General features: G+C 37.1%; 5 protein-coding genes across 6 annotated transcripts in view; 2 read left to right on the forward strand and 3 right to left on the reverse strand.

Annotated features, from left to right (window-relative positions):
- Positions 1-1,189: 1,189 nt before the first annotated feature.
- On the reverse strand, positions 1,190-8,633 carry LOC136238001 (ubiquitin-conjugating enzyme E2 A). Of its 2 annotated transcripts, XR_010692707.1 has the most exons (6): positions 8,328-8,633; positions 8,197-8,277; positions 5,250-5,365; positions 5,104-5,192; positions 2,387-2,475; positions 1,299-1,435 (listed from the first exon to the last, which is right to left on the reverse strand). XR_010692707.1 is itself a non-coding variant. In XM_066028310.1 (5 exons), the coding sequence occupies exons 1-5, from the start codon at positions 8,369-8,371 to the stop codon at positions 1,307-1,309; spliced, it is 459 nt and encodes a 152-aa protein (XP_065884382.1). In that variant the 5' UTR covers positions 8,372-8,623; the 3' UTR covers positions 1,190-1,306. The 2 variants fall into 2 exon arrangements, 1 of the variants encoding a protein (XP_065884382.1); XM_066028310.1 differs by lacking the exon at positions 2,387-2,475 and having other exon boundaries at positions 1,190-1,435; positions 8,328-8,623.
- LOC136238004 (jupiter microtubule associated homolog 1-like) lies at positions 8,602-12,352 on the forward strand. The gene is made up of 3 exons (XM_066028313.1): positions 8,602-8,743; positions 8,871-9,078; positions 12,087-12,352. The coding sequence occupies exons 1-3, from the start codon at positions 8,718-8,720 to the stop codon at positions 12,249-12,251; spliced, it is 399 nt and encodes a 132-aa protein (XP_065884385.1). The 5' UTR covers positions 8,602-8,717; the 3' UTR covers positions 12,252-12,352.
- LOC136238007 (diphthamide biosynthesis protein 3-like) lies at positions 12,254-15,490 on the reverse strand. The gene is made up of 3 exons (XM_066028314.1): positions 15,308-15,490; positions 12,793-12,867; positions 12,254-12,430 (listed from the first exon to the last, which is right to left on the reverse strand). Exons 1-3 carry the CDS (start codon positions 15,413-15,415, stop codon positions 12,368-12,370), a joined length of 246 nt encoding a protein of 81 aa, XP_065884386.1. The 5' UTR covers positions 15,416-15,490; the 3' UTR covers positions 12,254-12,367.
- On the forward strand, positions 15,430-23,861 carry LOC136237999 (transmembrane protein 185B-like). The gene is made up of 7 exons (XM_066028308.1): positions 15,430-15,660; positions 17,138-17,314; positions 17,474-17,681; positions 17,905-17,988; positions 18,050-18,235; positions 23,018-23,141; positions 23,465-23,861. The coding sequence occupies exons 1-7, from the start codon at positions 15,623-15,625 to the stop codon at positions 23,671-23,673; spliced, it is 1,026 nt and encodes a 341-aa protein (XP_065884380.1). The 5' UTR covers positions 15,430-15,622; the 3' UTR covers positions 23,674-23,861.
- LOC136237995 (uncharacterized) overlaps positions 23,648-24,709 on the reverse strand; it is a 174,129-nt gene continuing 173,067 nt past the window's right edge. The window contains exons 23-25 of the mRNA XM_066028296.1: positions 24,361-24,441; positions 24,144-24,292; positions 23,648-23,847 (exon numbers count right to left, since the gene is read on the reverse strand). Coding sequence (XP_065884368.1) covers positions 23,773-23,847; positions 24,144-24,292; positions 24,361-24,441 — 305 coding nt within the window. The 3' untranslated portion in view covers positions 23,648-23,772. The remainder of the gene's footprint in view (positions 23,848-24,143; positions 24,293-24,360; positions 24,442-24,709) is intronic.

Consider the following 24,709-nt stretch of genomic DNA (forward strand, 5'->3'; position numbering starts at 1 on the left):
GCTGGGTGTACATTTTGCTAGATCTTAAAATAAACCTCATGGCTTAGTCATCTTAACATAGGCTGTGCTGTATGATTTCACAATAACTGAACACTACAGTGGTCCCTCCATTATCTAGCCATCAATTAAATAAATGAAATTCCATTATCCAAAGTTGAACTGACTGTTCTATTAGAGTATTTTGTCTAATTGTGCATTCATCTGTAGTCTTCATTTATCCAATAAAAAAAAAAAGATCATCTTAACACCCTAAGGGCCCAATGATAGAGGGCCAGGGTATTTTCGTCTTTATTACTGAATACTCTATATCCATTCCATGGTGATATTGATAATTATTATCCATTTTGTATTCTGAATGGCAAATGGATAATCTTTGATTATCCCTTTGCCATTCATTGAATACCAAATTACATTCAATTCTTGACTGTAATTTGGTATTCAGATTTAATAATTTATTAATTTAGAATTAGTATAAAGAACAACAGATGGAGACTAGAGATAAAGAATAATCTAAAATTAAGCAAAATTAAATTGTGCATATTAAATTTCTTATCATACAAGTACAGCAAAACCTCAGTTATCCAAACCCCTTGGGACCATGGGTGGTCCATAAGTTTTATAAGTCCATATCTCTGAAACTGTGTATAAAATTAATAACTTTAAAATAGCATAAAGATTTTTTTTTTTAATATCAGTATTTTCAACTACCCTATTAGAACAGTCACTACTCTAATAGAGCAGTCATTTGGGTAGCTGAGAATCTACATAATGAGGTTCGATTAGGGATCATAGAAAAAAAGTAGGGAAACAAGGGAGGTTGCCTACACCTAGAGTGGACATTTAATCATAACTTGATAACGGCTAAGGCTACTTTCCTCTTTTCAATGTTAACATGTTCTGCCTGACCAGGTGCCTTTTGGCATACCGCAGTATGCACAATGAAGGCATCATGAAATTACCTTTGTCCTATTGCAGATGAAAACATTACCTGATATACTGCAATATTTTCCTGCTACTAAGACCATGTAGTCAAATTTCAATACTGCCAAACTCTACTGTGACTGTATGATGAGACTCCCAAGTAAATCTCCATGGTCAACAGGACGTTTGTACATATAGGTACAGAGTACCCCCCCACACATACTACAGTGTGATCACTGTTATGTAACTTTTTTTCATTCACCCTCAATTGAATAAATAGTGAATATATTATACAGTTAAACAAACAACTATATGTGCATGTACATACAATACAAAAGTGCAGCATTTGCATTTAAATATTTTTACATATTATTTTTCTAAATAATTAGCAGTTCATCCAACTCTGTTCCACAATTGCCAGTACTTTCTTCTCATATTCCCTCCTATTCTCTTGATAAAGTTGTGCTGCTTGACTATTGGCTGGACTATTAGGGTTAGGCTCGTCCAATAGTGACTACACAATGATAAACAAACTTCATTAAAATAGGAGTTGCAGAATCATACATACATAAAAGGAGTCACCAGACTTATGGTTAATTAGTATATTAATATCGTGCACTACTCTAGCTTGTTTCAGTACTTTTTATCAATGTGTTGTGGTCCCTACTATAGTTGAAAATACCAATATTTTTTGTTGTTGTAAAACTGTAAAATAAAATTACTATGACTGGTGAATCCACGCATACCACATCAAAAGAAAGAAATGGTGCCACGCCCTCCAACTATCAATTATCATCTGAAAAGTGAAGTATCCATTATGCTTCATTGTCAGCTATGTTCAACCCACTACACAGCATTACAAATCAAGAACTGTTTGAAAAGCACCTCTGCAATCAAAGTAGCTACTATGAAAAATACAGATGATTTCCGTTACGGAGGGAAGCCATCACGTGCTACCGCCAAATTGACACTTTTCGCTGTCAACAAAGATGAATGGGACACAAAGGAGGACACTGGTAAGCCCATGAAGAATACATTGTACGTACTGCAGTATGCCAAAAGGCACCCCTCAGGCCCAAGCGACGTCAAACAGTGAAGCCCGTAGCCTTAGCCGTTATTGAGGTACCAGCAAAAGTATAATATTGATTGCTGTGTAGGGTCTTGTGTACCAAAGTAGCCCCAGACTCCTCCTTACCTTGGTGGCATACATTCACAAAGTGCATGAATATCCTTACCTCAACTCAGCTGTCTATTGGACAGTGCGTGCACTAAAAGTATTAAACTAGTTAGCTGCATGTGCTTCTAATATAAAAGACTCAGTAGTCCAGTCCACTGAAAAGTTATCAACAATATGATTGAGTGGTTGAAGGAAATGCTTGCTTAGTTGTGTAGTCGTAGATGGGCATACCAGATAATTTAAATAAATACCAGTCTCAGCGTCATAAGGCTATAATGCGTGACCAACCTCCTCTGTGCCCAGCCAGAAGAGCACAAACACCATTAGGTTGACAACACTCAAATTTCTTGGGTCCAGAAGAACAATCCAGCCAAAACCTATCAGAATCAAGGAGTTACATGTAATTGTTGAAAAACCATTCTAAAATGCCTAGGAATAAAGTAAAACACAATTTATAATTTACTAGAGACAATCTCTTCTTATCTGATATGTGACTGGACAAGCAAAACCTGGCTGTTTTCGTACATTCCTCGAATTCCATTTTATTGCATCTCTGTAATCTATAGTAGCAGAAGAGTGGACAGCCAAAGTTTCAGCCTTTTGTGATGAATGGTCTTGAACAGTGATTTGTACAGCAACAATACGGGAAATAAATTACAGGTGCTTAGATAATAGATCATAATTTACAATTAAAACAAGCTACAAACATGGGACTTGGCTCAATCTGTGCACCATGAATGGGCAAATCAATCAAGGTATAGTGCTTTCATTGTACTCCTCTGTGTTGACAATGAAGAAGGCTGTTCCAACGAAGAAATTATGACGTTTCTACTGCATCATAAATAAGCGCCCACATAACTCACGCATCTTTTGTAGTGCGAACATGAAACAACGATTTTAGTGCTCTCCATGAACAGGCGAATCCATTGGTATATAGATTTTATTGATTTGAGCTTAATTTCAGTATGTATGAACCAGATTAATAAGTGCATAAATTTTTCATGCAGCACGTGTATTTTTACCCAGTGTATTTCAATACAATTTTATGAAATAGAATTTTGCAAAAAATGGCCAGTTTTCATTCAGCAGGTCACATATTAATAGAGAATTCTGGTGAAATGTTGATTCATGGTTCTTGCACCTCATCGATTATGATTGCCCAGCTAATATTTTGGCTGGATTGTACTTACACAGTGCATGTCCCCAAGAAACTCGAGCATTGTTGCCAGATGTGTTTGTGCTATTAGTGGAGGCTGGCTGGGGACAAAACTATTTTAATACAGGTTTCCCCTTTCCAAATACTCAGCAATATTTGCCATGTCATCAGTCATCACACATTCTTCACCCACACCACAAGACCATCTCATCTCATTGCATATGCATACTGATAAACCCACCAGTCAAGGTCAAAGTAACAAGGTCAAAGTATCACAAACTACCAGTATGGTGCTGTAAAAGCCTCTCATACTTTAAACAGATGGATTGACACCACATCTTATGATATTGACACAATGTAACTACCAATGTTAGACTGTAGTTTTCATTAAGAACAACATAGTAGCTTTGCTAAACTATTTCTGAACAATGCCAACCACCACAATTTATGGAAGGAATTTACCACCTCTAAACATCAAATGACCACACATTAATTGTTAATTGGCCCCAGTGGAGCCCAAAGTATCAACACTTCATGTTACTATAATGTGGCTGCTCAACAGTGTGTTGGTATATGTGACTGGATTTGCAAGAATCCCATATGTTAACACAAGCCTAATTTTATAGCAGAATGCACTAAACGCAATGGGTGAAATATTTACGAAATTGAAAAAAACTCCGTAAATTTTTTGAACGTTTGTTTCACGATTAAGGAAGCAAAAACTATGGTAGCATCGTGATCCCCATAGCAAGAGGAGTTCAAAATCTTTGTTTCATGTCAGTACTCCTAAGGTGAGAGAAGATATGAGCACTAGTTTGCCATCGTTTTCCCCCTCCATTTTCGCCTTTGCCCAGCTTGTAGGAAAGGCCTGGAAGACAAAACTTACCCAGCAATGGATTTGCCTATTATGGAGAATCCAATGGTGAAAGTTGCAACTTGGTAGAGGACTGCATTTAAAAGTTACGACTGTTTATTTAAGCGCCTGTAGTTTATTTTCCATATTGTCACTATACAAATCGATTTTTCTGCCTTTGCCATTTTGTCGCACTGTAACTTGGAAAGTACTCGGCTTCTAGAGCTGAAACTTCGGTTGGCCATTCCTTCGGCTATCTAGATAAAGAAAATGTAATAAAATAGAATCGGAAAAATGCACTAACATATGGAATTATTGCAGATCTGGTCACATATAGATCAGATATACCAAGAGTTCATAATTGTATTATGAACTCTTGGATATACAGATAAAGAGCATAATCCCCCTGTCCACAGACAATAGCGGAATCTATGCAACACTATAGAAACGTGAGCTTGCTACATAATTCGGCACCTTTTCAAAGTATTACATCACGTTTTTCATTTCAGTCCTGTTGCAAAGATTGTGCAAACATCTGTACAACAAATTGTCAAAAACATCATTCATCCTGAAAATAACATCACCTCATATGTGAACATGAATTCACATATCATTTTGTATTAACACTTTCAAAAAATTCTTATGTTTGTAAAGATAAAATCTAGATAGAGGAGGTTGGTCATGCATCATTCATCTCACAATCTCAAAGAAATGTTGAATTGCATGTTGATTCAATTGATATTCTAAAGGATGGATTGGCGGATTGTATAACTAACTATACCAGTGCATCCCAGGACCCTTACAAGCCTTCTCAGTACAACGTGCTGCTTTCCTAGCTGTTATACTTGATAAGCTTAACACTTGGAACAATGAAAAATTGCATATATAATCAAATGTCACCGTGACCACCTCCTCTGGATAAAATCAAATTGCATGTTGTAACACTGAACAAATCATATAGAGTACACACATGGTATATGCTGTCAAGCAACTCACCTGTATGGATGTCAATATAGCAGAAACATCATAAGTAGGACTCCAACGATTCTGAAGGATATCTAAGCATATGCTACCATCTGCATATACTAAAGGTACAACACAAAGACACAATGTCACAGTATTTGCATATGAACATCACTAACCATTAGGATGAAACATTCTTGAAATAAATCTCACTGTGGGAGGTTTATTAGGATACTCTTCTGTGAATTCTATTGTAAGCTTGAAGGTTCCATCTTCAAAAGGTGTATCTTTGGGTCTAAAGTCAACATAATACATAATATCAATAACCATCAATATGATAATTACAAGTGATCAGACATGACAAAAAAGATAATACCAGAAATGACACATGATACCACTATTCTGCCATAACATATATTCCCACACTTAGTTAAGTATCTTCCTACTTAAAGGAAAACATGTGAAACCAGCTGTGGAATGGATCACACTGTAAGTAAACTGTATAGAATAGTTATTTAGAGTGTAGGCACCTTTGTAGATAGTTAGTTGGGATCCTGTTGTTTGTTTGGGCTGGTTTTTACCAATGTTTAGACTGTGCCAAGTAATAACTTCATTGTGGTTAGTATTATGTACATAAAAACAACACAATTGAGTTTCTTATATCATAGCAAGTATTTAGATGTATGGTTACTAAGTAGTTCTGTGTATGGTAAGGGTAATATTATACAATTCGGCGATTCGGCTAGTAGTTGCCAGGAATTCAGCTGGCAATGGGTTAAATTAATTAAATTAATCTCCATCTCAATTTAACCCTTAAACCCGCAGCTGTTTTATAAAACGCAAGCACTGAAAACGCATAATCCAGTAAACTGGATCGCATGCATGCCTTGTAAAACTAGAGTCTATAACACGAAAACTGTAAAAGCTATCTAAAAACAACACACACCATCTTACTCACCATTAAATTTCGGTTTGAATGGTCCCATACTTCGTTGGGTCTGTCCAACCCAGACATACTCGCTTCACTTTGAAAGAGTTAAAGAACTATCCCTCCGTCTTCACACAACGATGTACAATAGACCATAACTCGGCCGTACTTTGTTGTATCACCTTTTGCTTGGTGTCATATTACTCCTCATGTGATGGCGATTCAGTTGATATATAGATATCACGTGATATCGCCACTCTCGGACAAACACAATGACGATATGAATGTGGATGGACACAAAATGATTCAGCGCGTCGTAGTGGGTGAGTTCCTTGTTTGTATGCTGAAAGTTTACAGTGTATATACAGGCAGATAGCTTACTCTTTGCCAAGTAATAAAATCTGTTTTTCGAAGTGATCAGATGAACGCTTCGTGAGATATACTTGTTTGTAACCGCCTATGTAAATTGGCAAAAGTATTGTGCATTTTCAATTCGTTTTTTTATCAATTCCAGTTTTTGGATTATGCGGGTTTAAGGGTTAAGGTAGGCATTGTCCTGGTAAAACTTATTAAACGGCTGTCACATATTTGAAATTTCGGATGTTAGTTAGTAAATTGACCACATGGCATTAATGTCACATGGTTGTGCTACAAGGACTTGGAGTAAAAGTAAGGTCTTGTATAGAAGTAAGTGGCAGCATCTTATATGATTGTTTTATAAAACTATAATGTAGAATAGCTATTTAGTAGTGGCAGGTTTAGAATATTAGTAGCACACCCTCGAATAATACTGCAGTGCGGCACTATTTGAAGGGTTTCATCTTTATTTTTGGGCAAAAAATAATAACACCCCTGGGGCACAAATTGAGTAAATATGGTAATTCTTAACTTTAGGGTGGGCACAAATCATGGTGAAAGCTAATGAGCCATACGCTTTAGATAAATGACTACATAAATTTTGACTTTGTGTGGCTTAAGTAATATTATACTAGCGTTTTTGATGGCTGGCCTGACAAAGGATCTCCCCATGGTACATTGATGATATGGTATGTACAGGGTATCAAACTATTGTCTGGTGATCAAATAATATGTGGCTCTACAAAAAAATCCTTTGAGAGAATTTTCATGATAACTGCATAATATTCTAAGCAAAACTCTGCCTTTCTGTCCAACCAATATTCCTAAAACATAAGCAAAAGGTGGTTATATACACTATAGTAATATCTATCCTAAACAGTTTTGTTCTTTACAAAGATTATTCTGTGAATAAAATGTAATGGTAGATGCTCATTGAAGAACTTCTTTGAAAAGGCAGTGGTATTAATGCATGGTACCAATTTACTGGAAAATTTATGGTAAATGAGCAAGTAAAATCTTTAAATGGCTATAACATTAATGTTGCAAAGTGCTCACCAGCATTTACGACAGCTAATATTTTTTTACAGTGCATTAGTCACTTCATAGCTTCATCAGTGGTTGGGTAAGATATGCACTTGTTACATGAAACATAGCAGGTAAAGCCAATGAATTTGACATAATGTTCAGAACTATTCTTGAGACAAGAAATGATTAAAGAATGCATTGTATTTCTAGTGGAATTTAGTAAGAATCATGATGTACTTGTAAAAGTTACAAATTGTTAATATGTCATTTAACTATGATTATACATACGAGTCATTTTATATAGAACTTCATGATTTAGTAAGGTTTAGTCACTTCAATAATTTTTCCTGCTATGAAGTATAAAAGTTGAGTTCCTGGGCATCTATACAACATTCACTGACACTAAAGTACTGGATCATTCAGTTTCAACAATAATCATTTCCTCAATTACATTCAACGTGTACTGATGCAAACAACTGAAATCACAAAATGTAGTCCCTGATATCATAGACTGCCTTTATAATATTTACAAAAAAAGAAAAATTACCTAAGCAAAGATGGCAGAATTACTTTATACCATCTCAATTTGTACACTAGTCAGTAGGATGAATATCAATCAATGCATTACATCATGTTGCCAAGTCATGCAATGTTTACATACCATACTCACATCAGGAAATGTGGTTATCAAATTTCTTCCATATGAAAACCCAGCAACAAATCCCCCCACAATCCACAGTACCTCCACAAACACACACACACATACCCTAGTTGATTCTACACAGATACACACACACACACATATATACACTCACCCAAAGATTACGGCATTCCACAGCATAATATTATTGTCTGTTGGGGCACCGCTCACACCTGCAGGAGGGTCTTCTTGTAGTCTAAAATGTATAATAGGCATCTACCCTAATTAAAGCCTACCATGCCGAACCTTTTAAAATCTCTCATTAGTCTTCTTCTGGCGGGAGTAGACATCTTGAATGAGCAATTAGTACAGAGCGATTGTAAAATCAAGTAGAACGTATTTTTTTACGAATTGCTGATCCAACTCAACCTCAACGTGACAACGTTTACGTTAAATAAGTACACTATGTCTTACTAAACCTACTTATACATTAATAAATCTATACTAAATCAAAACTAAGAAACTACTTACACACACGTTTAATAGAAGACGTTAAATACTACTTAAAAAGCACATAGCACGTGATACTTAAGCAATTAATTTTTGTGGTGCTGGTGACATCACAAACATATGGTCGTGTCAGCAACAATCTCGGCAAGAACCTTCTCGACTTTTCGGTAACAGTCTGGAAATAAGATGACCAGTAAAGTTCCTAGCACAAAGTGAGTTGTTTGTTGAAAATACATGAAACAGCATAGTGAAGTGTGTACCTATATAATCTTGACACAAATTAATTAGGCTGTTTGGCCTACCGCTTTAATACGGTTATGTATACTACAACTGCTATAGAGTATTGAGGCCTCCTGGTGGTGGGAGTTCCATAACATTTGGGGATGATTCTCCACCAACCAAACAGAAGACTGTGTCCAGGTCACCATATGCTGTTGAAGGTGACGACGAGGCTACTTCTAACAAGTCATCTAAGGAGTATACGCCATCCAAGCCGTATGGTACTCAGGCAGATGTTGATGCTGCTAAGGAGAAGGGATCACCACAAGTGAGAGAAGATGTTTGATGTGCTTGTGTTGTGTTGTGTTGTGTGGGTGGGTTTGTAGTGGAAACCAAAGGTAGTAATGAATTCTGTACTCTTTTTTTTCAAACTCTATCTCTACTATGTCATGGCTGATTTTGCTAGCATGCTAGAGTTACAAGACTCTAGGCCTGCTATACATGTAATACAGTTTGTGACAGGGCCTACAAAGACTGGGCATGTTGACTACATCCCTTCATTTAACAGGCTATATATCTCACTAGGTTGTGATAGTGTCTAATCACTGTACTGGACTACTGAACTGGAATGGAGGGTTGGGGAGGATACGTACACATGTACATTTTACATGAGCCCAATGCCTTTAGAAATGGCAGGGACTTGAGTTCTACATCTGTACTTTGCAATGATGTGAATTTATGAGTAGAAAGGGCTCTGTTAACCCTTAAACCCAAAGACTAGATTTAAACTTAATAAATACGCATGCATAAAGCGATTTACGTCGTTTTGCTTGTGATGTAACAAGGATTAAAATGATAACTAGGTTTTTACCCTAACACTAAATGGTGAGGCCAAAACTAGCTGTGAATAACTTTTTGGTAAGGAAACCAGCGAACCCTTTACATACTTTATAAACTGGTTGATAACTCGATGGTGGTTGCTCCTATCACTTTGCAACAACTTCCATTCGATTTACCATTATATTTTCTATCAGGCCATATATGACTCACGTGAGTAAACCCACAATCAAAATTAAACATGTATCAAGCGTATTTTATAGCAAGATACATTGGTGCTAAAATGGACACTCACAGGAATCCTATTTCTGGAATAGCCCCACATCTTTCCAAAACTAGAAGGCAAATGTTACATAATTGTGTAAAGCTAGCAGCAGTCTCTGTTTAGTAGGTCAGCTTTTTTCATGAGCCATGCCCATATTAATTTCAGGAATGGAGAGTCCACATATGTCTACAAACAGTATCACACAGTAGCCATTCTAATTTTATAGTATCACACAGTAGCCATTCTAATTTTATCAGTAAGCTTAAGGTGAGTTGAAATTCGCAGAACACATACAGTACAGTGTAAATTTTCATTAGATAAAATTTCACAATAGCTTTAATAACCGTGAACACTATGAAAAATGCATACTGCGAAAACTTCTGGGTATATGGTAAATCATGCTAGCAAAGAACCTCGGCTCAGTCATTTTACTACAGTAATGCTGAATATGAGTAGTGGAATAAGCTGTCTTCTAAGGATTTTACTACTTCATAGTTACACTTTGTAAGCATCCCAGTGGAGACGCATTGATGTGTTTGTGACTTGTGTAAACTCTTTAGGCATTGAGGCATGAAATTGTGGATCATTCTCTACGTTGCTGTGCACAATATCTAGAGTTCATCATACATTACAGTAGTACTGTATATTAGGGATCATGGAGATTTGAGTTTTCCTAGCCAAAAATTCACCCAAAAACCAGCTTCACAACTCCATCCTGGCACCTTGGCAGTATTGGCTAGGTATAACCAAGCCCAAAAGTGCCTTCAGTATGATCCTAAAGGCTTCCAATAAATTGTTACAAAAAAATTTTTTTTTAAAGTATTCAATGGAATTTTCTACTGCCTGCCTGCCTGATGCCTTCAGGCAAGTGTAACTGGATAATGGCTAAGGCTATGGGCTTGATTTTTTCATTGTTTGACGTCGCTTTGTCCCGAGATGTGCCTTTTGGCATACTGCAGTACGTACAATGCACGCATCATGGACTTACCTTTTCCTCCTTTGTGTCCTATTTCTTTTTGCTGATAGCCAAAGGTGTTGATTTGTGGTTGTCCAATGCATGGTTTCCCTACAGTACGTTTGTAAATGGGAATCGTCTGTGTTTTCTGCGGTGACTGGATTGATTGCAGATACGATTCTAACGCTGTTCTTCATTTGTGATGCTTTGTAACGGGCTGAACATAAGCTGCTGCACTTTCGAGGCAGTAATTGATAGTTGGGGGCATGCGAATTGTATTTTCGTGGTGACTGGATTGTTGCAGAGGCACTTCTTGGAGTCCTCTGCTACTGTTTTTTGTCTGTAGCACTGTGTAACTGGCTGAACGTAGCTGAAAGTGAAGCGTAGTGACCACTACACTTTCGAAGCAATACTTGATAGCTCATATGAAAACATTAATTCTGGCGCCATCCTTTCTTTTGATGCGGTAGATTTGTGGGATCACACCAGTCATAGTAATGTTTCAAAGAAAGTAAACAAAGCAAGTTTAAGGAAAAATTAGGAATTTTAAGTTCGATTAGGATCATACTAGTGAACAATTAATCCCTAATTCAGTCTAAGTTAGGGATTAAATGTTCACTAATATATCTGCAGGTGTAGGCGACCTCCCTTGTTACCCTAACTTTTTTTTCTATGATCCTAAAATTCCTTAAACTTTTAATAAAAAATAGTTAACTCTTGCTGTGCAGGTACTGCATAATTCAACTGTCTACTTCACTAACTACTTCTCTACTCTACTTAATCTTTGAAGATCCTCACTTTATAGTAGGACCAATTCTGGCTCTTTCAATTAAAAATATGGCCATTAATCATTGCATATTGTTTGTTGTTTCTGTATATGCTTCCTGTAAAATATATATATATATAGAGTTCTTCACAAGGACCATTGTCCACTAAGAACACCAAGAAAAAATAGTAATGGATGATTGGTTTCACAGTTTGCATACAGCATGTAGAGTTTGACACATGCACACTCACACCATAGATAAACCACTCAAGTGTTGTCATTTGGTAAGAAATGTAAGATGTGGCAGTGAATAGATTTAAAGAATTAACCAAGAGGAAAAATTTGTAGAATTTCCATGAATTCATCTTTGCCCTATTATAAATCTACGGGAGATTCTATAACTTGCATTTATGCTAACTATCTGGTAATCGATACATGCAGCTGGACATTTTCCAATGAGCAATTAGGCACAATTTAATAGACCTTGTATTCTTATTTTCTATCCCATTTTAGGTGAAAACTAAGACTCCTTATGGTGTTGAAGATGAGAACAATGAAGAGAGTAAGCCTAAAAAAGAGTATACACCTCAGAAGCCATTTGCTACTGATGATGCTAATCCTCGTCCATCAACTAAAGTCAGAAAGCCACCAGGTGGTGAATCACACATTTTCTTCTGACATTTTGAAGTTATATTTCTGTTAGCAATAGATCATTTATCCTGTACAGACTGTATGCGTGTTGCCTTTCACTCAGTCATATTGCTTATTTATAAAATATACACTTGTGAATTTTTTTATGCCAATTCCATTCCAACAGTCTTTTGCTTTATTCTTGTAGTCTGTTCTAGAAAGTCTTCCTACAGTGAAAGACAGCAAATATATTAATTAATTGTCATAGATACATACATGTATATCAGGTGCGCATGTAATGCAATGTGTGTGTGTGCGCATATCAGAGACTCGAGAGACTGGACCACCCGACATAAAAATGCATCTGTACATGATAATTTAGTGCAAAGTAAAGGTATCCTTGTTGCAAAAAAGGTTTCACATGTGAGAATTAACAGTGACAATAATAATACCTAGTAATCAAGAGGGAACACCTACTTGTTGGATAAAATAAGTGTGGTGCTGTTCACAAAGGCCTCCACTTATTGCACTATCTTGAATGTGGTGAACATATGTAAGATACAATAATACACCCATCACATTAACTTACAGGGTCATAGATCACTTTAACAATCAGTGAACAACTGGGACAGGTGGCTACCTCCTCACCATCTTCCAATTGAGACTGCAGTAATGTTGAAAAAAAAAGAAAATGTGACTACACAATTTAAGTGTGCCCATGGCCAATAACGATGCACAAATTGTGGTGTACAGTGGCAGCTTTGTTAATCATGAAGTGAATTAATGATATGCCCTGCAATCTTGTCTTCTAGTTATAACAGCCATTAAGAACTTTGGAATGAAAGATCAAAGCAAAAATTTGCCATACAGAACAGTGTACGCGACCAGTGCTTAGATATAGCACTGTGCGTGTAAGCAGAAGAATTAGTTATGCAGCACCCAACCTTAAAATTGAGATGGCAAAGATGATTAACTGGAGAAGAAAACACCTGACAAAAAAGCACTCCAGAGGGTCTTCAAGGTACATCCATATCCAGAACAAAGTTGATCGTTTCACTTTCGCTCAAGCTCCAGCTTGAAACTTGAAGTTCTGTTAAAGTATTAATATTGCTTGCTCACGCTATACAAAAAATATAGCACTCAGCTTCACCTTGTGCTATATTTGTCTCTCACCCACTCTCTTCACAACAAACATTTAGATCAATTGCTCTTTCACAAGACCCTACAAGTACACTTTTAATGAGATGCATCATAAAAACAAAATAATTATCTGAACTGTAAGCATAAGAAGTTTGTTTATACTACTACTGCTACTACTACAAGAACAAAGAGTGGCACATGTAGTAGGTACTGTACAATTGGATAGCAAGTGCTGTTGCAATGGGCTTGTTTGAACTAGTTAACACTACATCTCCTGCATCGCTAACTAGCAGCTATGAAGTATTAATATGTCTAAAGGAGTTAAATTCTGTAGATCTGCAACCATGGTCAAAGTAGTGATGTGCGATATATCGAAAAAATATCGATTTTGCGATAATTTTGTCGATATCGTATCGATTTTCGATACTGCTTTAGCAGATTTCGATATTTATCGAAATGGTAATATTTTGCGATAATTATCGAAATATCGAAGAATATTTCGATAAATCTACAGCATTTAGTGTGTGATTGCACAATCACGCTAGAAATGAAGGTTGGTTCTGTACTATCTTAGTCTCCAGACCCTTTCCGCGCAGCCGCTTATCGATTGGAAATTATAAGCGCCGCACTACAAGGGTCTGGAATAGTTCACGTATTTAAAAAAATCTACAATCTCCAGTGGTTGGGGAGTGTAAATTGGCTCACGCGATCCCTTAATTGCCAAAGTGATCTGATTACTGAAGAATGAGCTCAAGAAGGCCTCTGGGGATGACGAGTATCGACCCGTGTAGATTTTTCCTTCTACCTACTACTGAATTTTCAACAAGTACGGCTGAATAAAGACAAACAAGCTCAGTTCATCTCGAGTTACAAGGAAAGTAGGCGAAAGGTTTTAAGCGGATTTGCTGAACAAAACAGACTAAAGATTCAAAGAAACACATGTTGCATTTTGTACCTTTGTATCTTAGGTGTTACTCAATCAATCAATTGTCACCAATAACGTGTTGAAAAATTTCATGTTCATGAACTATTCCAGACCCTTGTAGCACGGCGCTTATAATTTCCAATCGATAAGCGGCTGCGCGGAAAGGGTCTGGCCACACGAGACTAGTACTATCTAGCCACTTTAAAAACTTGTCTACCAGTTTTCTAGGCTTATTATTAGTTTTGTGCAATAGTTTGTGTGTAAATTGTATTTCAAGCATATTTATAAATATCGACCGCCCACGCAATTACACCACCCACACAATTAAAAATTATCGAAAATCATCGAAATTTCGATATTTACCCCAATATCGTATCGATATCATATCGAAATAAAAATCCTGATATCGCACACCACTAGGTCAAAGTCTCAACATGATTGATTTGATTATTTCCATATTTGACATAGCCAACTTTAGAGATTTTGAGAATACAGAAAATACAAAAACACTACAAGGATACAGCTACACAAAAATAGGGTACTTAATTTACTTCATTGAATTTCCAAATCCACTTGATCACCAACTGGCCCATACTACCATAGATAGTACGTAGTATATAATATCTATGATACTACTGAAGGGGGAGGGGCTTAATTGTAGATTTCAATTTTTTGTCCTTGATCATTGACTTGGCACGAATTTACACCATTATTGTTGACTTTGATCACAATAACCAACCTACCCTGTACATGTGCATTACACCTTTGTACCAATGGGAATAGCAATCAAGACATCAGGAACCTTAATTACTTATTAATTAATTGCTCAGTACTTTATGACTTTCACTACACTGTCAATGACTGACTGTCAATGAATTTAGAAAATTGTACTGTGTGATGCAGCTATTTTCTTTTGTGTGTACATGTGTACTGTATCTTGTATTTTATTGTGTTCTCAGGGCACAGCTGAAAACAGCCTTCCTTAGCTCATGCTGTTTTCCCTGACTAAGGGAAATAAACTTACAGTGACACAGTATACCTTTGTTATTTCAAACTGATCGCCACAGGGACAGGGATAATAATACGTCTCCGTTTCTTCATCATATTCAAAATCTTCAATTTCTACTTCATCATGAAACACAGACATCCGTCTTAACCTCCTCGGCTCCACGAAGCATTCGAGATAAAGTGCACCATCGAATAGTGAGCATTGGTAAGAATTTGGATGAGTAGCCGTATCGAACCGTGGCAGTTTCTGGTCGTTTCATAACGTACTGGATCAGGCACTGGATTACCTGAGCGATGTCAGATAGACAATTATAGTTCTGTCGTCTTGAACGTGACTCGGAACGTGATGCATATCAAAGATTTTTTACAGAACTTCAATGCTAGGTGTGTACCAGATAAATGTGACGTGCGTGAGTCTGTGTAGTGGTTGCTGTTTGTTGTAATATGATCAGGGAAATTCATCAGGGTGGCGAATTTTGTACACAAGGCAAACAAACGTCGTTAACTAGTCATGCATGGGATCACTCCATGCTTCTGAACTGTGGTAAAAAGACTTTCAATCCTTTTACTGACCTACATGTGTTCTGTTTGTTTTCACGAATACTCATGTACTGTACCATTCACTTGCACATAAACAGATTTGATTGCCTAGTTGTGCAGTACAATATGCATATATGCCCATCATGGAAGTTGTAGGTCTTAGCTACACCCCCGTCAGGCAAAATCCAGTTATACATTCCCATGGTGCCTGATGGGCAACAGCTTTGCCAGCTAGCATATCTGGTACAGTGGTTCTTTGTGTGGTGTTTTGTTCTGACTTGTCAGTACCCACACAAAAGTATTGTGTTCTGTACTATTGTGGTTTTGCAAGCCTTTAGTGTGTTTCTTTAATTTGCACTAGTTGAGGAATCAATGTCAGGTGGTCCTTTATAACTAGGTGCTGCCGGTTATTTTATATTTTAACAACCTATGTCATTCCTGACTTCCTGGCTTGGCTAAGTGATCAATGTCCCCTTGTAGTAGTGGTTATGGTCGGATTTGTATCTCTGTGTGGACAACACACTTATTTGAAATCATAGTTGGTGCTGTGCGGAAATGCGTAGTCATATAAGACTATATAGTATCTGACAATAGCTGTATTAGGAGTAAGTGCAATATATATTCAAGTATGTATGTTGTGATATAGTATGTCAATATGTTGTGTTATAATTAATCACACAAATTCTGAGAATATGAACACTAACAGATGTTTCACATATAAATGTATCATCAGGTTGCGTGTATTTGACTATTGTTTAAAAACACTGCTTAGCTCATAGCACTTTGAGATGACATAATGGTAAACATAGTGGATGATATATGATTACATGCACACACACCATATGGCAAGTATAGACATTTGAGAAATAACTCACCTACATCTTGTACCCCACCATTTGTTAGTGTTTAAATGCATTCTAAAAGTATATGTAACCTCTGGTACATACTTGTACATGTTTGGAAGAGGGTAGATCAAGTAACAGTTAACCCATGTGTCACATACATAATATTAATTGATAAACATATGAGTGATGCCAATTGCTGTTATGGTCATTATTTGACTGTTGTGTCAATACAGTGGAACCTGTTAATCAGGAAAAGGAGGATACCTGGACACTTGTGGTCCCAAAGTATCTCTTAACATGTTGAAGATGTCCTTAATACACAATTTCACTATAGTTTAATGGGTATGACTATGATGACATTTATAGGCAAACTGTTTGTTAAATAATTTAGAACACTCTTCTACAATGATAGCAATGCAATTGTAATGTACAGTATTCTAATAACTGTATGTACCATATGTTCTTGTTTATTACAGCAACTTTGTAGTATATGTTTGTTTACTGATCTTCTCATTGTTGTTGTCCTTACGGTTGGATGAAATTATCACGTGGAATTATGGAGCTGTGTTCTTCTCAATCTGGTTATGGAATGCCATTTGGATAGCTGGTCTGATTGTTGGAATCATTACTTTTATAAGAAAGAGAGAATTAAGGTACGTACATATATATGTCTTTTCCGTGGCACAATTCTCTAATAGAACAGTCAGCTGATACATTTAATTATTATTTAGAGGCTCTAATTGCCATGATTTTAAATACATGAATGCTACTCATTTAAGGGACATATGTAACAGGTTATATGGTTACTGTAGGGAAGATGAAGACCAAAGAATACACTTCAAAGCTATTATAGTATCATCCATTCTACAAGGGATACTGTTCTTACAGGAAATACTAATTGTTGTAAATGTAGAAAGTGGAAAGCACGAATGGAGAGCTATATTTACTCCAGCATACTTTTTGTGCTTGCTTTGTATCTTTGCCTGCATTTGGTCTTGTTGGAGACGTAGAGGCGTGGAGGTAGTATAAATAATTGCATTTCTTACATACACATGCACGTATGTAGAAACACAAATTTTGTATGATTTGAATAACTGATTTTTTTGAAATTGCCTCTATGACTAAAATCATTATACTATTGTATTTAGACTAAGAACATTTTTCCCATTTCAGTTTCTCACTAGTACGGTATTGTACCTTTCTGTTGTCATTGTGATGTTTCCAATAACTTTTTCTTCATTAGTTGGAGTTGTTGGGAATATTGAATATTTTACAACTGGTTTTCCTTGGCATACGGTTGGATGAGCTAGTTGAATGGACATGGGCTGTGAGTTGCAACATCATTTGATTCTATTTGGTTTATTATCATTCTTGTGTACTTGTTTTAGGTTGTGCTAATACCAACATGGATTCTAATAGTGGTGTTTTTTGTTGGCTTGCCTGTGTATGGATTAGTATTGGTGGCCTTACATGTGACAGCTGATAACCCTCAGGAGATCAAGAAGAGGAGACTTCCAGATTTGGGAGTTATCGTGTGTGGTAGCATCGTAGCTGTGTGTGTCACAGTATTCTTGGTAAGTGATGTATATAATGGAAACCACTAGTAAATGACTGCTCTATTAGAATATTTAATCATACAGTACGATAGTACTGTATATTTGGGATCATGAAAGTTTGGGCTTTTCTGGTCAAAAATACCACCCTAAAACCAGCCTCACAATACCTTCACAGCATCTTGGCAGCATTGGTTAGGTATAACCAAGCACAATGGTGCCTTCAGTACAACCTGAAATACTTCCAAAAGTTGCTAAAATTGTTTAGTGGAATTTTCTACTAACTGATTGACTCATGCCTTCAGACAAGTGTAACTCGATAATGGCTAAGGCTATACAACCTTGATTTTTTCACTGTTTGACGTTGCTTCAGTTCGACTGGTGCCTTTTGGCATACCAGCTAGAGTACGTACAATGCATGCTTCATGAACTTACCTGTGTCCTCCTTTTTATCCCATTTATTTTTGCTGGCATTGCAAGGTGTCAATTTGTGGTAGCGCCATGTGATGACTTCTCTACGTTTGACAGGATTGGGGAATTGTATGAATTTTTAGTTGTGTTTGATTCACTGCAGAGGTCCTTCTCCTAGTATTTGTAATTGGCTGAACATAGCTGAAAACAAAGTGTAATGGCCACTTCGCTATTTCAGTAATTGATATTTGAGGTGCACGTTCAGGTGAAGACAGTAAGCCTAGTGCCATTCTAATGTGTGTGCGTGAGTTTACCAGTTATTATAATGTTACAAAAAAGTAAACAGACAAGTATAAGGAATTTAAGTCAATTAGGGATCATAGAAATAAAAAGTACAGTAGTTGACAAGGGAGGTTGCCTACATCTAAAGATATACTAGCTAGTGGAAAATGTAATCCCTGATTCAGTTGTGGATATAAGGATTTAATGCCCACCAGTATATCTTCAGGTGTAGGCAACTTACCTTGTTTCACTACTTTTTATTTCTATGATCCCTAATTGAACTTAAAATCCTTAATTTATACTTGTGTCTATTTTACATGCTCACTGGTGTACAATGTATGCATCTTTATGGTTTACTGTTTACTCAGGGGTGTAGGAATGATTTTCAGAGTGTGGGGGCCCAAGGCTAGCCATAACCAATTACTGTATTGCCTCGAATTACCGCCCGGGCGTTTATTTCCTTCAAGCAACTTTTAACCCCGGCTACTAAACGAGACCGGCGTTTATTAGCTCTGGTGAGTTTAGAAGACCATGGCAGCTGGTGAGACGAGTGAAGCGAGTAGACTATGAAGTGAAGCAGACTACGAAATCTATAGCGTGGTTCGAGGCCACCATGTTTATAAAACAGTATGGACACCAGTAATAGGAGAGCAACTCTACCTCGAACAAGAGTACAGCAATCCATGTGATGATTTCGCCGTAGCTGTAATTAAAGATCACCAGATAGTAGGCCACATTCCAGAAAATTTTGCAATTATCACGTGGCGTTTTATTTCACATGGGGGCTCTGTATACTGTCATATTACTGGAAGAAGGAAGAAAGGAAAAGGCCTAGAAGTACCTTGCAAATATATTTACTGTGGGCCTTCAAAGCATGTAAAAAAACTAAAGAAGCTCCTTGCAGAGGCTGATACTGACAAAGATTGACTGAAATGTATGCATGTTGTTATTGGCAAAAATCAATAATTTATATTAATGATTGAACATGATTAGAATATGGTATGGTCTCACAGGAAATTTCCGCCCAGCTAGATTTTATCCATTCACAAAGCAAAACTCTGGAAGGTGCCTTCAAATTGCCACCATGTGTGAATTGGTGACCAGCTGAATCAGCCATCCATGCATCATACCGACTCCTAACTTTGCTCTTGAAAGCTGCATTCCATACCACATCAGGGGCTTGAATGTATTTTGTACAACCACCTGGCACAATTGCTGTTTTGAGTCGCAATCGAGAAACCTCTGCTTTGACGGTACTGCTTATGTGACACTTGTACGAGTCCCAAACAAGGAGCCTCTGACCAAAGCTTAGTGCACCAACAATGCTTTGCAAATAGTCCACTGTAAGCGCATCGTTCATCCAGCCATTCGCACTGAATCGGACAACAATACCAGGGATCTTTTCTAGTGCTTTGATCAACCTAGTACCTTTTCCTTTAAAAACTATAAAAGGCTTCAACTTCATGCCACTAGCCCTAGCTGATAACACCACTGTGAAGTGGTTCTTTTCATTTCCAGTCGTCTTCAGAGGCACAGAACGTGAACCAGAAAATGTGACGGTAGTGTCTGATGGCATGTCCATCCAGCATGCAGTTTCATCCATGGCAATTATATTTTGTTCACTAAAGCTGGATTTTATCATAAGATGTCGTAAATGAAGGACAAAATTTACCAGCTTTGGAATGCAATCAGCTGGTGTTGACTGAGCCAAAGTAGTCCTCCTCCTCAAAGATAAGTTCTTGCGTTTCAGAAAGCGATACAACCACCCACGACTTGCCTTAAAGCAATCAGAACTGGACAATTCCTTGGCCCTTATTTGTATCATCCTCAACGAAATCCGAAGATTTTGTCCGCGCATTTCAACAATCCAATCGAAAAGCTCTTCTTCCATTTCAACATCGTCTACTTTTCAGCCGGCTCCTGTAAGCCTTTTTCGAGAGCTGTTGCCTTTCTTCTTTTGTTCTGTAAATGAGTCCTTTTGCTTACACCATTCACGGATTCGTTTGGCATCAACATTGAAATGTCGTGCGGAACCTTCCTTACTGTGTTCTTCGGCAAACTTTACAGCTTTTAACTTGAAGGTAATATCATAAGAAGCTTTCCGCTTTGCCATTCGATATCAGGTGCAAACCAGGTGGTACTGCCCAAATTTATTAGAAACTTAAAAGTACCCGGCGTTTATTCGAGACCCCGGAGTTTATTTCTGTAGTTGTGCTTTTACCCCCCGGCTACTAAATGAAACCCGGCGTTTATACGAGACCGGCCGTAATTCGAGGCAATACGGTACCACAAACTAACCATGCAGACACATTGATAGGGCTCCTGTAGCTCAATTTCATACTTACCCACTGTAGCTAATAACCTACAGCTACACTGCATAACTATATCTGTTCACTCCCTGTCATGCTAATGGCTGCTACAGAGGTTTGTGGTATGTTCGCAACAAAACTGTATGTGATCCATCTACTTTGAAATGTGCCAAATTGCATCACCATAAATTTGATAGGTAATGTTTTTGGTGACTTGTTTGATTCCCCAATTCTCTCTGTATCCCCTACACCTACTACATGCGCTTGATGCATGTGTATACCACGTGAGAAATCATGGTTTAGGTGAAGGTCATCTCTTTATGTTTTACATACTACTACAAGGATTATGAAAGTATCAGTTGTTATCTGCAAAGTGAAACATTATACCGGGAATTAGTAAAACGCGGAATACGGAATAACGAAATAAGCAATATTTATCTTTTGCAGATTGTACAAATAGTTATATGCTCTATAGTAATTATACTTTATTTACCTTGTAACAGCTCTGCATGGTGCACCACGGCGTTGGATAGAACAGCAGCTGGCGAGCATTAAATGGGACGAGCACACAACCAATCACCCTAGAACGATCTACCTTCACTAACTTTACTTACCTACACTCTTGATTCAAACCTGAAGAGTTTTGAAATCCATTTAAAGACACACAACCACTGGACTTCCCTACTAAACTCTAGTGTGACTCTAACAAATTCGGTCGTATGCACATGAAGGGCAGCTAGTTTAACCTAAGAATAGATCTAGGTCTTGGTGTTTTGTAGCTATATCAACTAAGGAGTATAGATAAGTAAGTTTAGCGAAGGTAGATCGTTCTAAGGTGATTGGTTGTGTGCTCGTTTGTCCCATTTAATGCTCGCTCAGCTGCTGTATAGCTATCCCAGTTGCTGTTTAGCTATCCATCACCGTGGCGTGCCATGTAGAGCTGTTGCAAGGTGTAAATAAAGTATGATTGCTATAGAGCGTGTAACTATTTGTACAATCTGCAAAAGATAAGTTTTGCTTATTTCGTTATTCCGCAATTCCATGTTTTACTAATTTCCCATTATACCTGGGACGTCTGCTCTAGCAGGTATTCCCAAACATGTAGATAAAGTGAATACCAAATTACAGTCACGGTTGTCAACTTTCTTTTCAGAATCCTTGTATATGTCTATGTTGAAATAAAAGGTCTTCACACTATTTTTCAGTTGTGAGTAGTCAGCAACTCTGGGACGTTCGTATACTACAGTGAGACTACATTCTTAATGTTCCATTTGAACAATTCCGTCCATGTTACAATTTCCGCATTACATGTGAAGTGAAGCTAAAACTCTTCTTCAGATAAGCTGTATGATTGTAGTGACTTCTAGTGATTGGTTGGTTGTGGGTAATCCATAAAGCTTGTTTGCTTTAAAAACTACCATGGAATAACTTGCAATGTGGACAGAAGTGTTCAAATGGAACTGAAGTCAATAGTAGGTCTGTTATCACCTCAAACTAAATCTTTGCCATCATGTAATGCCATAAATGTGGCATCACTGTTTGATTTCTCACAACAGGCTCCAGTTAAATGACTTCTCATATGGAAGTATGCATTTCTGTTTTGGCTGATATTTTCAACCCGACCAAAAGTGTGGGGGCCAAAATAAACTTTTGAAAATGGTGTGGCCCCCTCCTCTGGTTTACTTACCACTTTTCTGATCATTAAGTGTGGTCCCTTTTTGGACATATCTGATGGCCTGTTGTGTAGCTGTGGGTTGTGTTTTTGTCACTACACTTAATACATTGTTGTGTTTTATTGTAGTCATTGCTAGTAAGAACATTGGATGATCACAATGATATTGATTTCACTACTGTGTTTATCCCACTTCATATTGCTCTATTAGCACTGATGGTCAGTACTGTTACCAGGCATCCAGGAAATCCATGTAAGTGCTACAGGGTGTATATACAAATTTATGACCCACAATAAAATATGGTCCATACTAAGTAGCTGTGTGTACTTGAGAAGTACATTTTTTTACTTGCAATATAGATCCTAAAATCCAGATACCAGAAAAGGTTCAGCTTACAATAGAGATATTGGCATTATTTATATTTCCTTTAAAGTTGTAATTCACCAATACTGAAAGTACTCGTACTATACTTTTAAGTATTCTACCCATAGTATGATGTCCATGTACTTAAAATTCTTTGGCCCCATACCTGTCTTAGTTTCATACTATAAAGGTGGATCTTTATTTTTTTCCAGTGTGGTTTGGAATCAGGAAAGACTTCTATGATTTGGCTGTAGAGAATATCCCCATATTACAAGAATACTTCAACATCTCATACAACTATCCCGATGAACAGCCTGTTTTGGAGGGTGGAAAAGTTAACATTGAACACAAACATAAACATCGTGGAAAGAAGCTAAAAGCGCCTATAGGACATATTGAAAATCTGGATGTTCCAGATTAAAAATAACAACAAAAAAACAAACAATGCCTGCAATAGTGTGTGTATGTATCTCTACATATGTTGTTATCTATTATAACAATGTATGCAGTTTGCAGCACTCTAACTCTTGTATTTCCTACTTTTGATGTGAATTGGTATATCAGTAATAGCCCATGGATCTTTTGTCACAGTATCCTAAAATACAAGAATCATTGTGAAATAATGTCGTGAAGCTCGATCAACAGTGTGTGGGCTAGCTACATGTTTCAAGGTATATACAAATAGTTTATTTCTTCCTAACCAATAAAGTTTAGAAATAAGTTAAAATTTAGAAAAAAGTTGGAATTAATTCTTAACAGAGTAATTTGTGTGATAATGCTTGCAAAATTTACATTAACATATTTTGGCATTTTATACAGTAGGAGGGCCACTTTTACGACCACATTAGAAAGAATTTACTTTTTATTACTGATAAAAAGTTTTATACCTACCAATTGCACTGGAGATCCAAATGAATACACACTGTATGAAGCTGGCTTGTTATAATCTAACAGAGAGTCTTGCAACAAGGTATCTAACACTGGTTTCCTCTGGCTAACGTAGATTTTATAGTTGTCAATAGTATTGGTGCACTCATGACCTGTAACCAGATGTCACCAAGCAACTGGCAGTGTGGCATGTACACTTTTACGTGACCAGGATGCATACCTTCTCGGATAAAAACTTCCATAATCCTTTTCTTGGATAGACCAGGGTCAACATATTCTGACAGCAACATTTCAATAGAACCTTTGTAAACAACAAGTTATAATAACGGATTGGACCGGTACATCAACAACATGCATGTAGTATGAGATTAAATAAATATATTGTTTGAGTATTTGTAAGTCTACATAGAGTCTGTGCTACATATGTGTGTTGTCGATTGTGATGTGCTTAAAATTATATCCCATGTATGGTTAGTATTGGTGAAACATGCATGTTTTCTTAATACAATGAAAACATGGCCATTTCAATTGGAGAGTAACTGTTCACCTTTTGATATTATGAATGCAAA

This window comes from Dysidea avara, chromosome 11 (genome assembly GCF_963678975.1).
Source record: "Dysidea avara chromosome 11, odDysAvar1.4, whole genome shotgun sequence".
NCBI lineage: Eukaryota > Metazoa > Porifera > Demospongiae > Dictyoceratida > Dysideidae > Dysidea > Dysidea avara.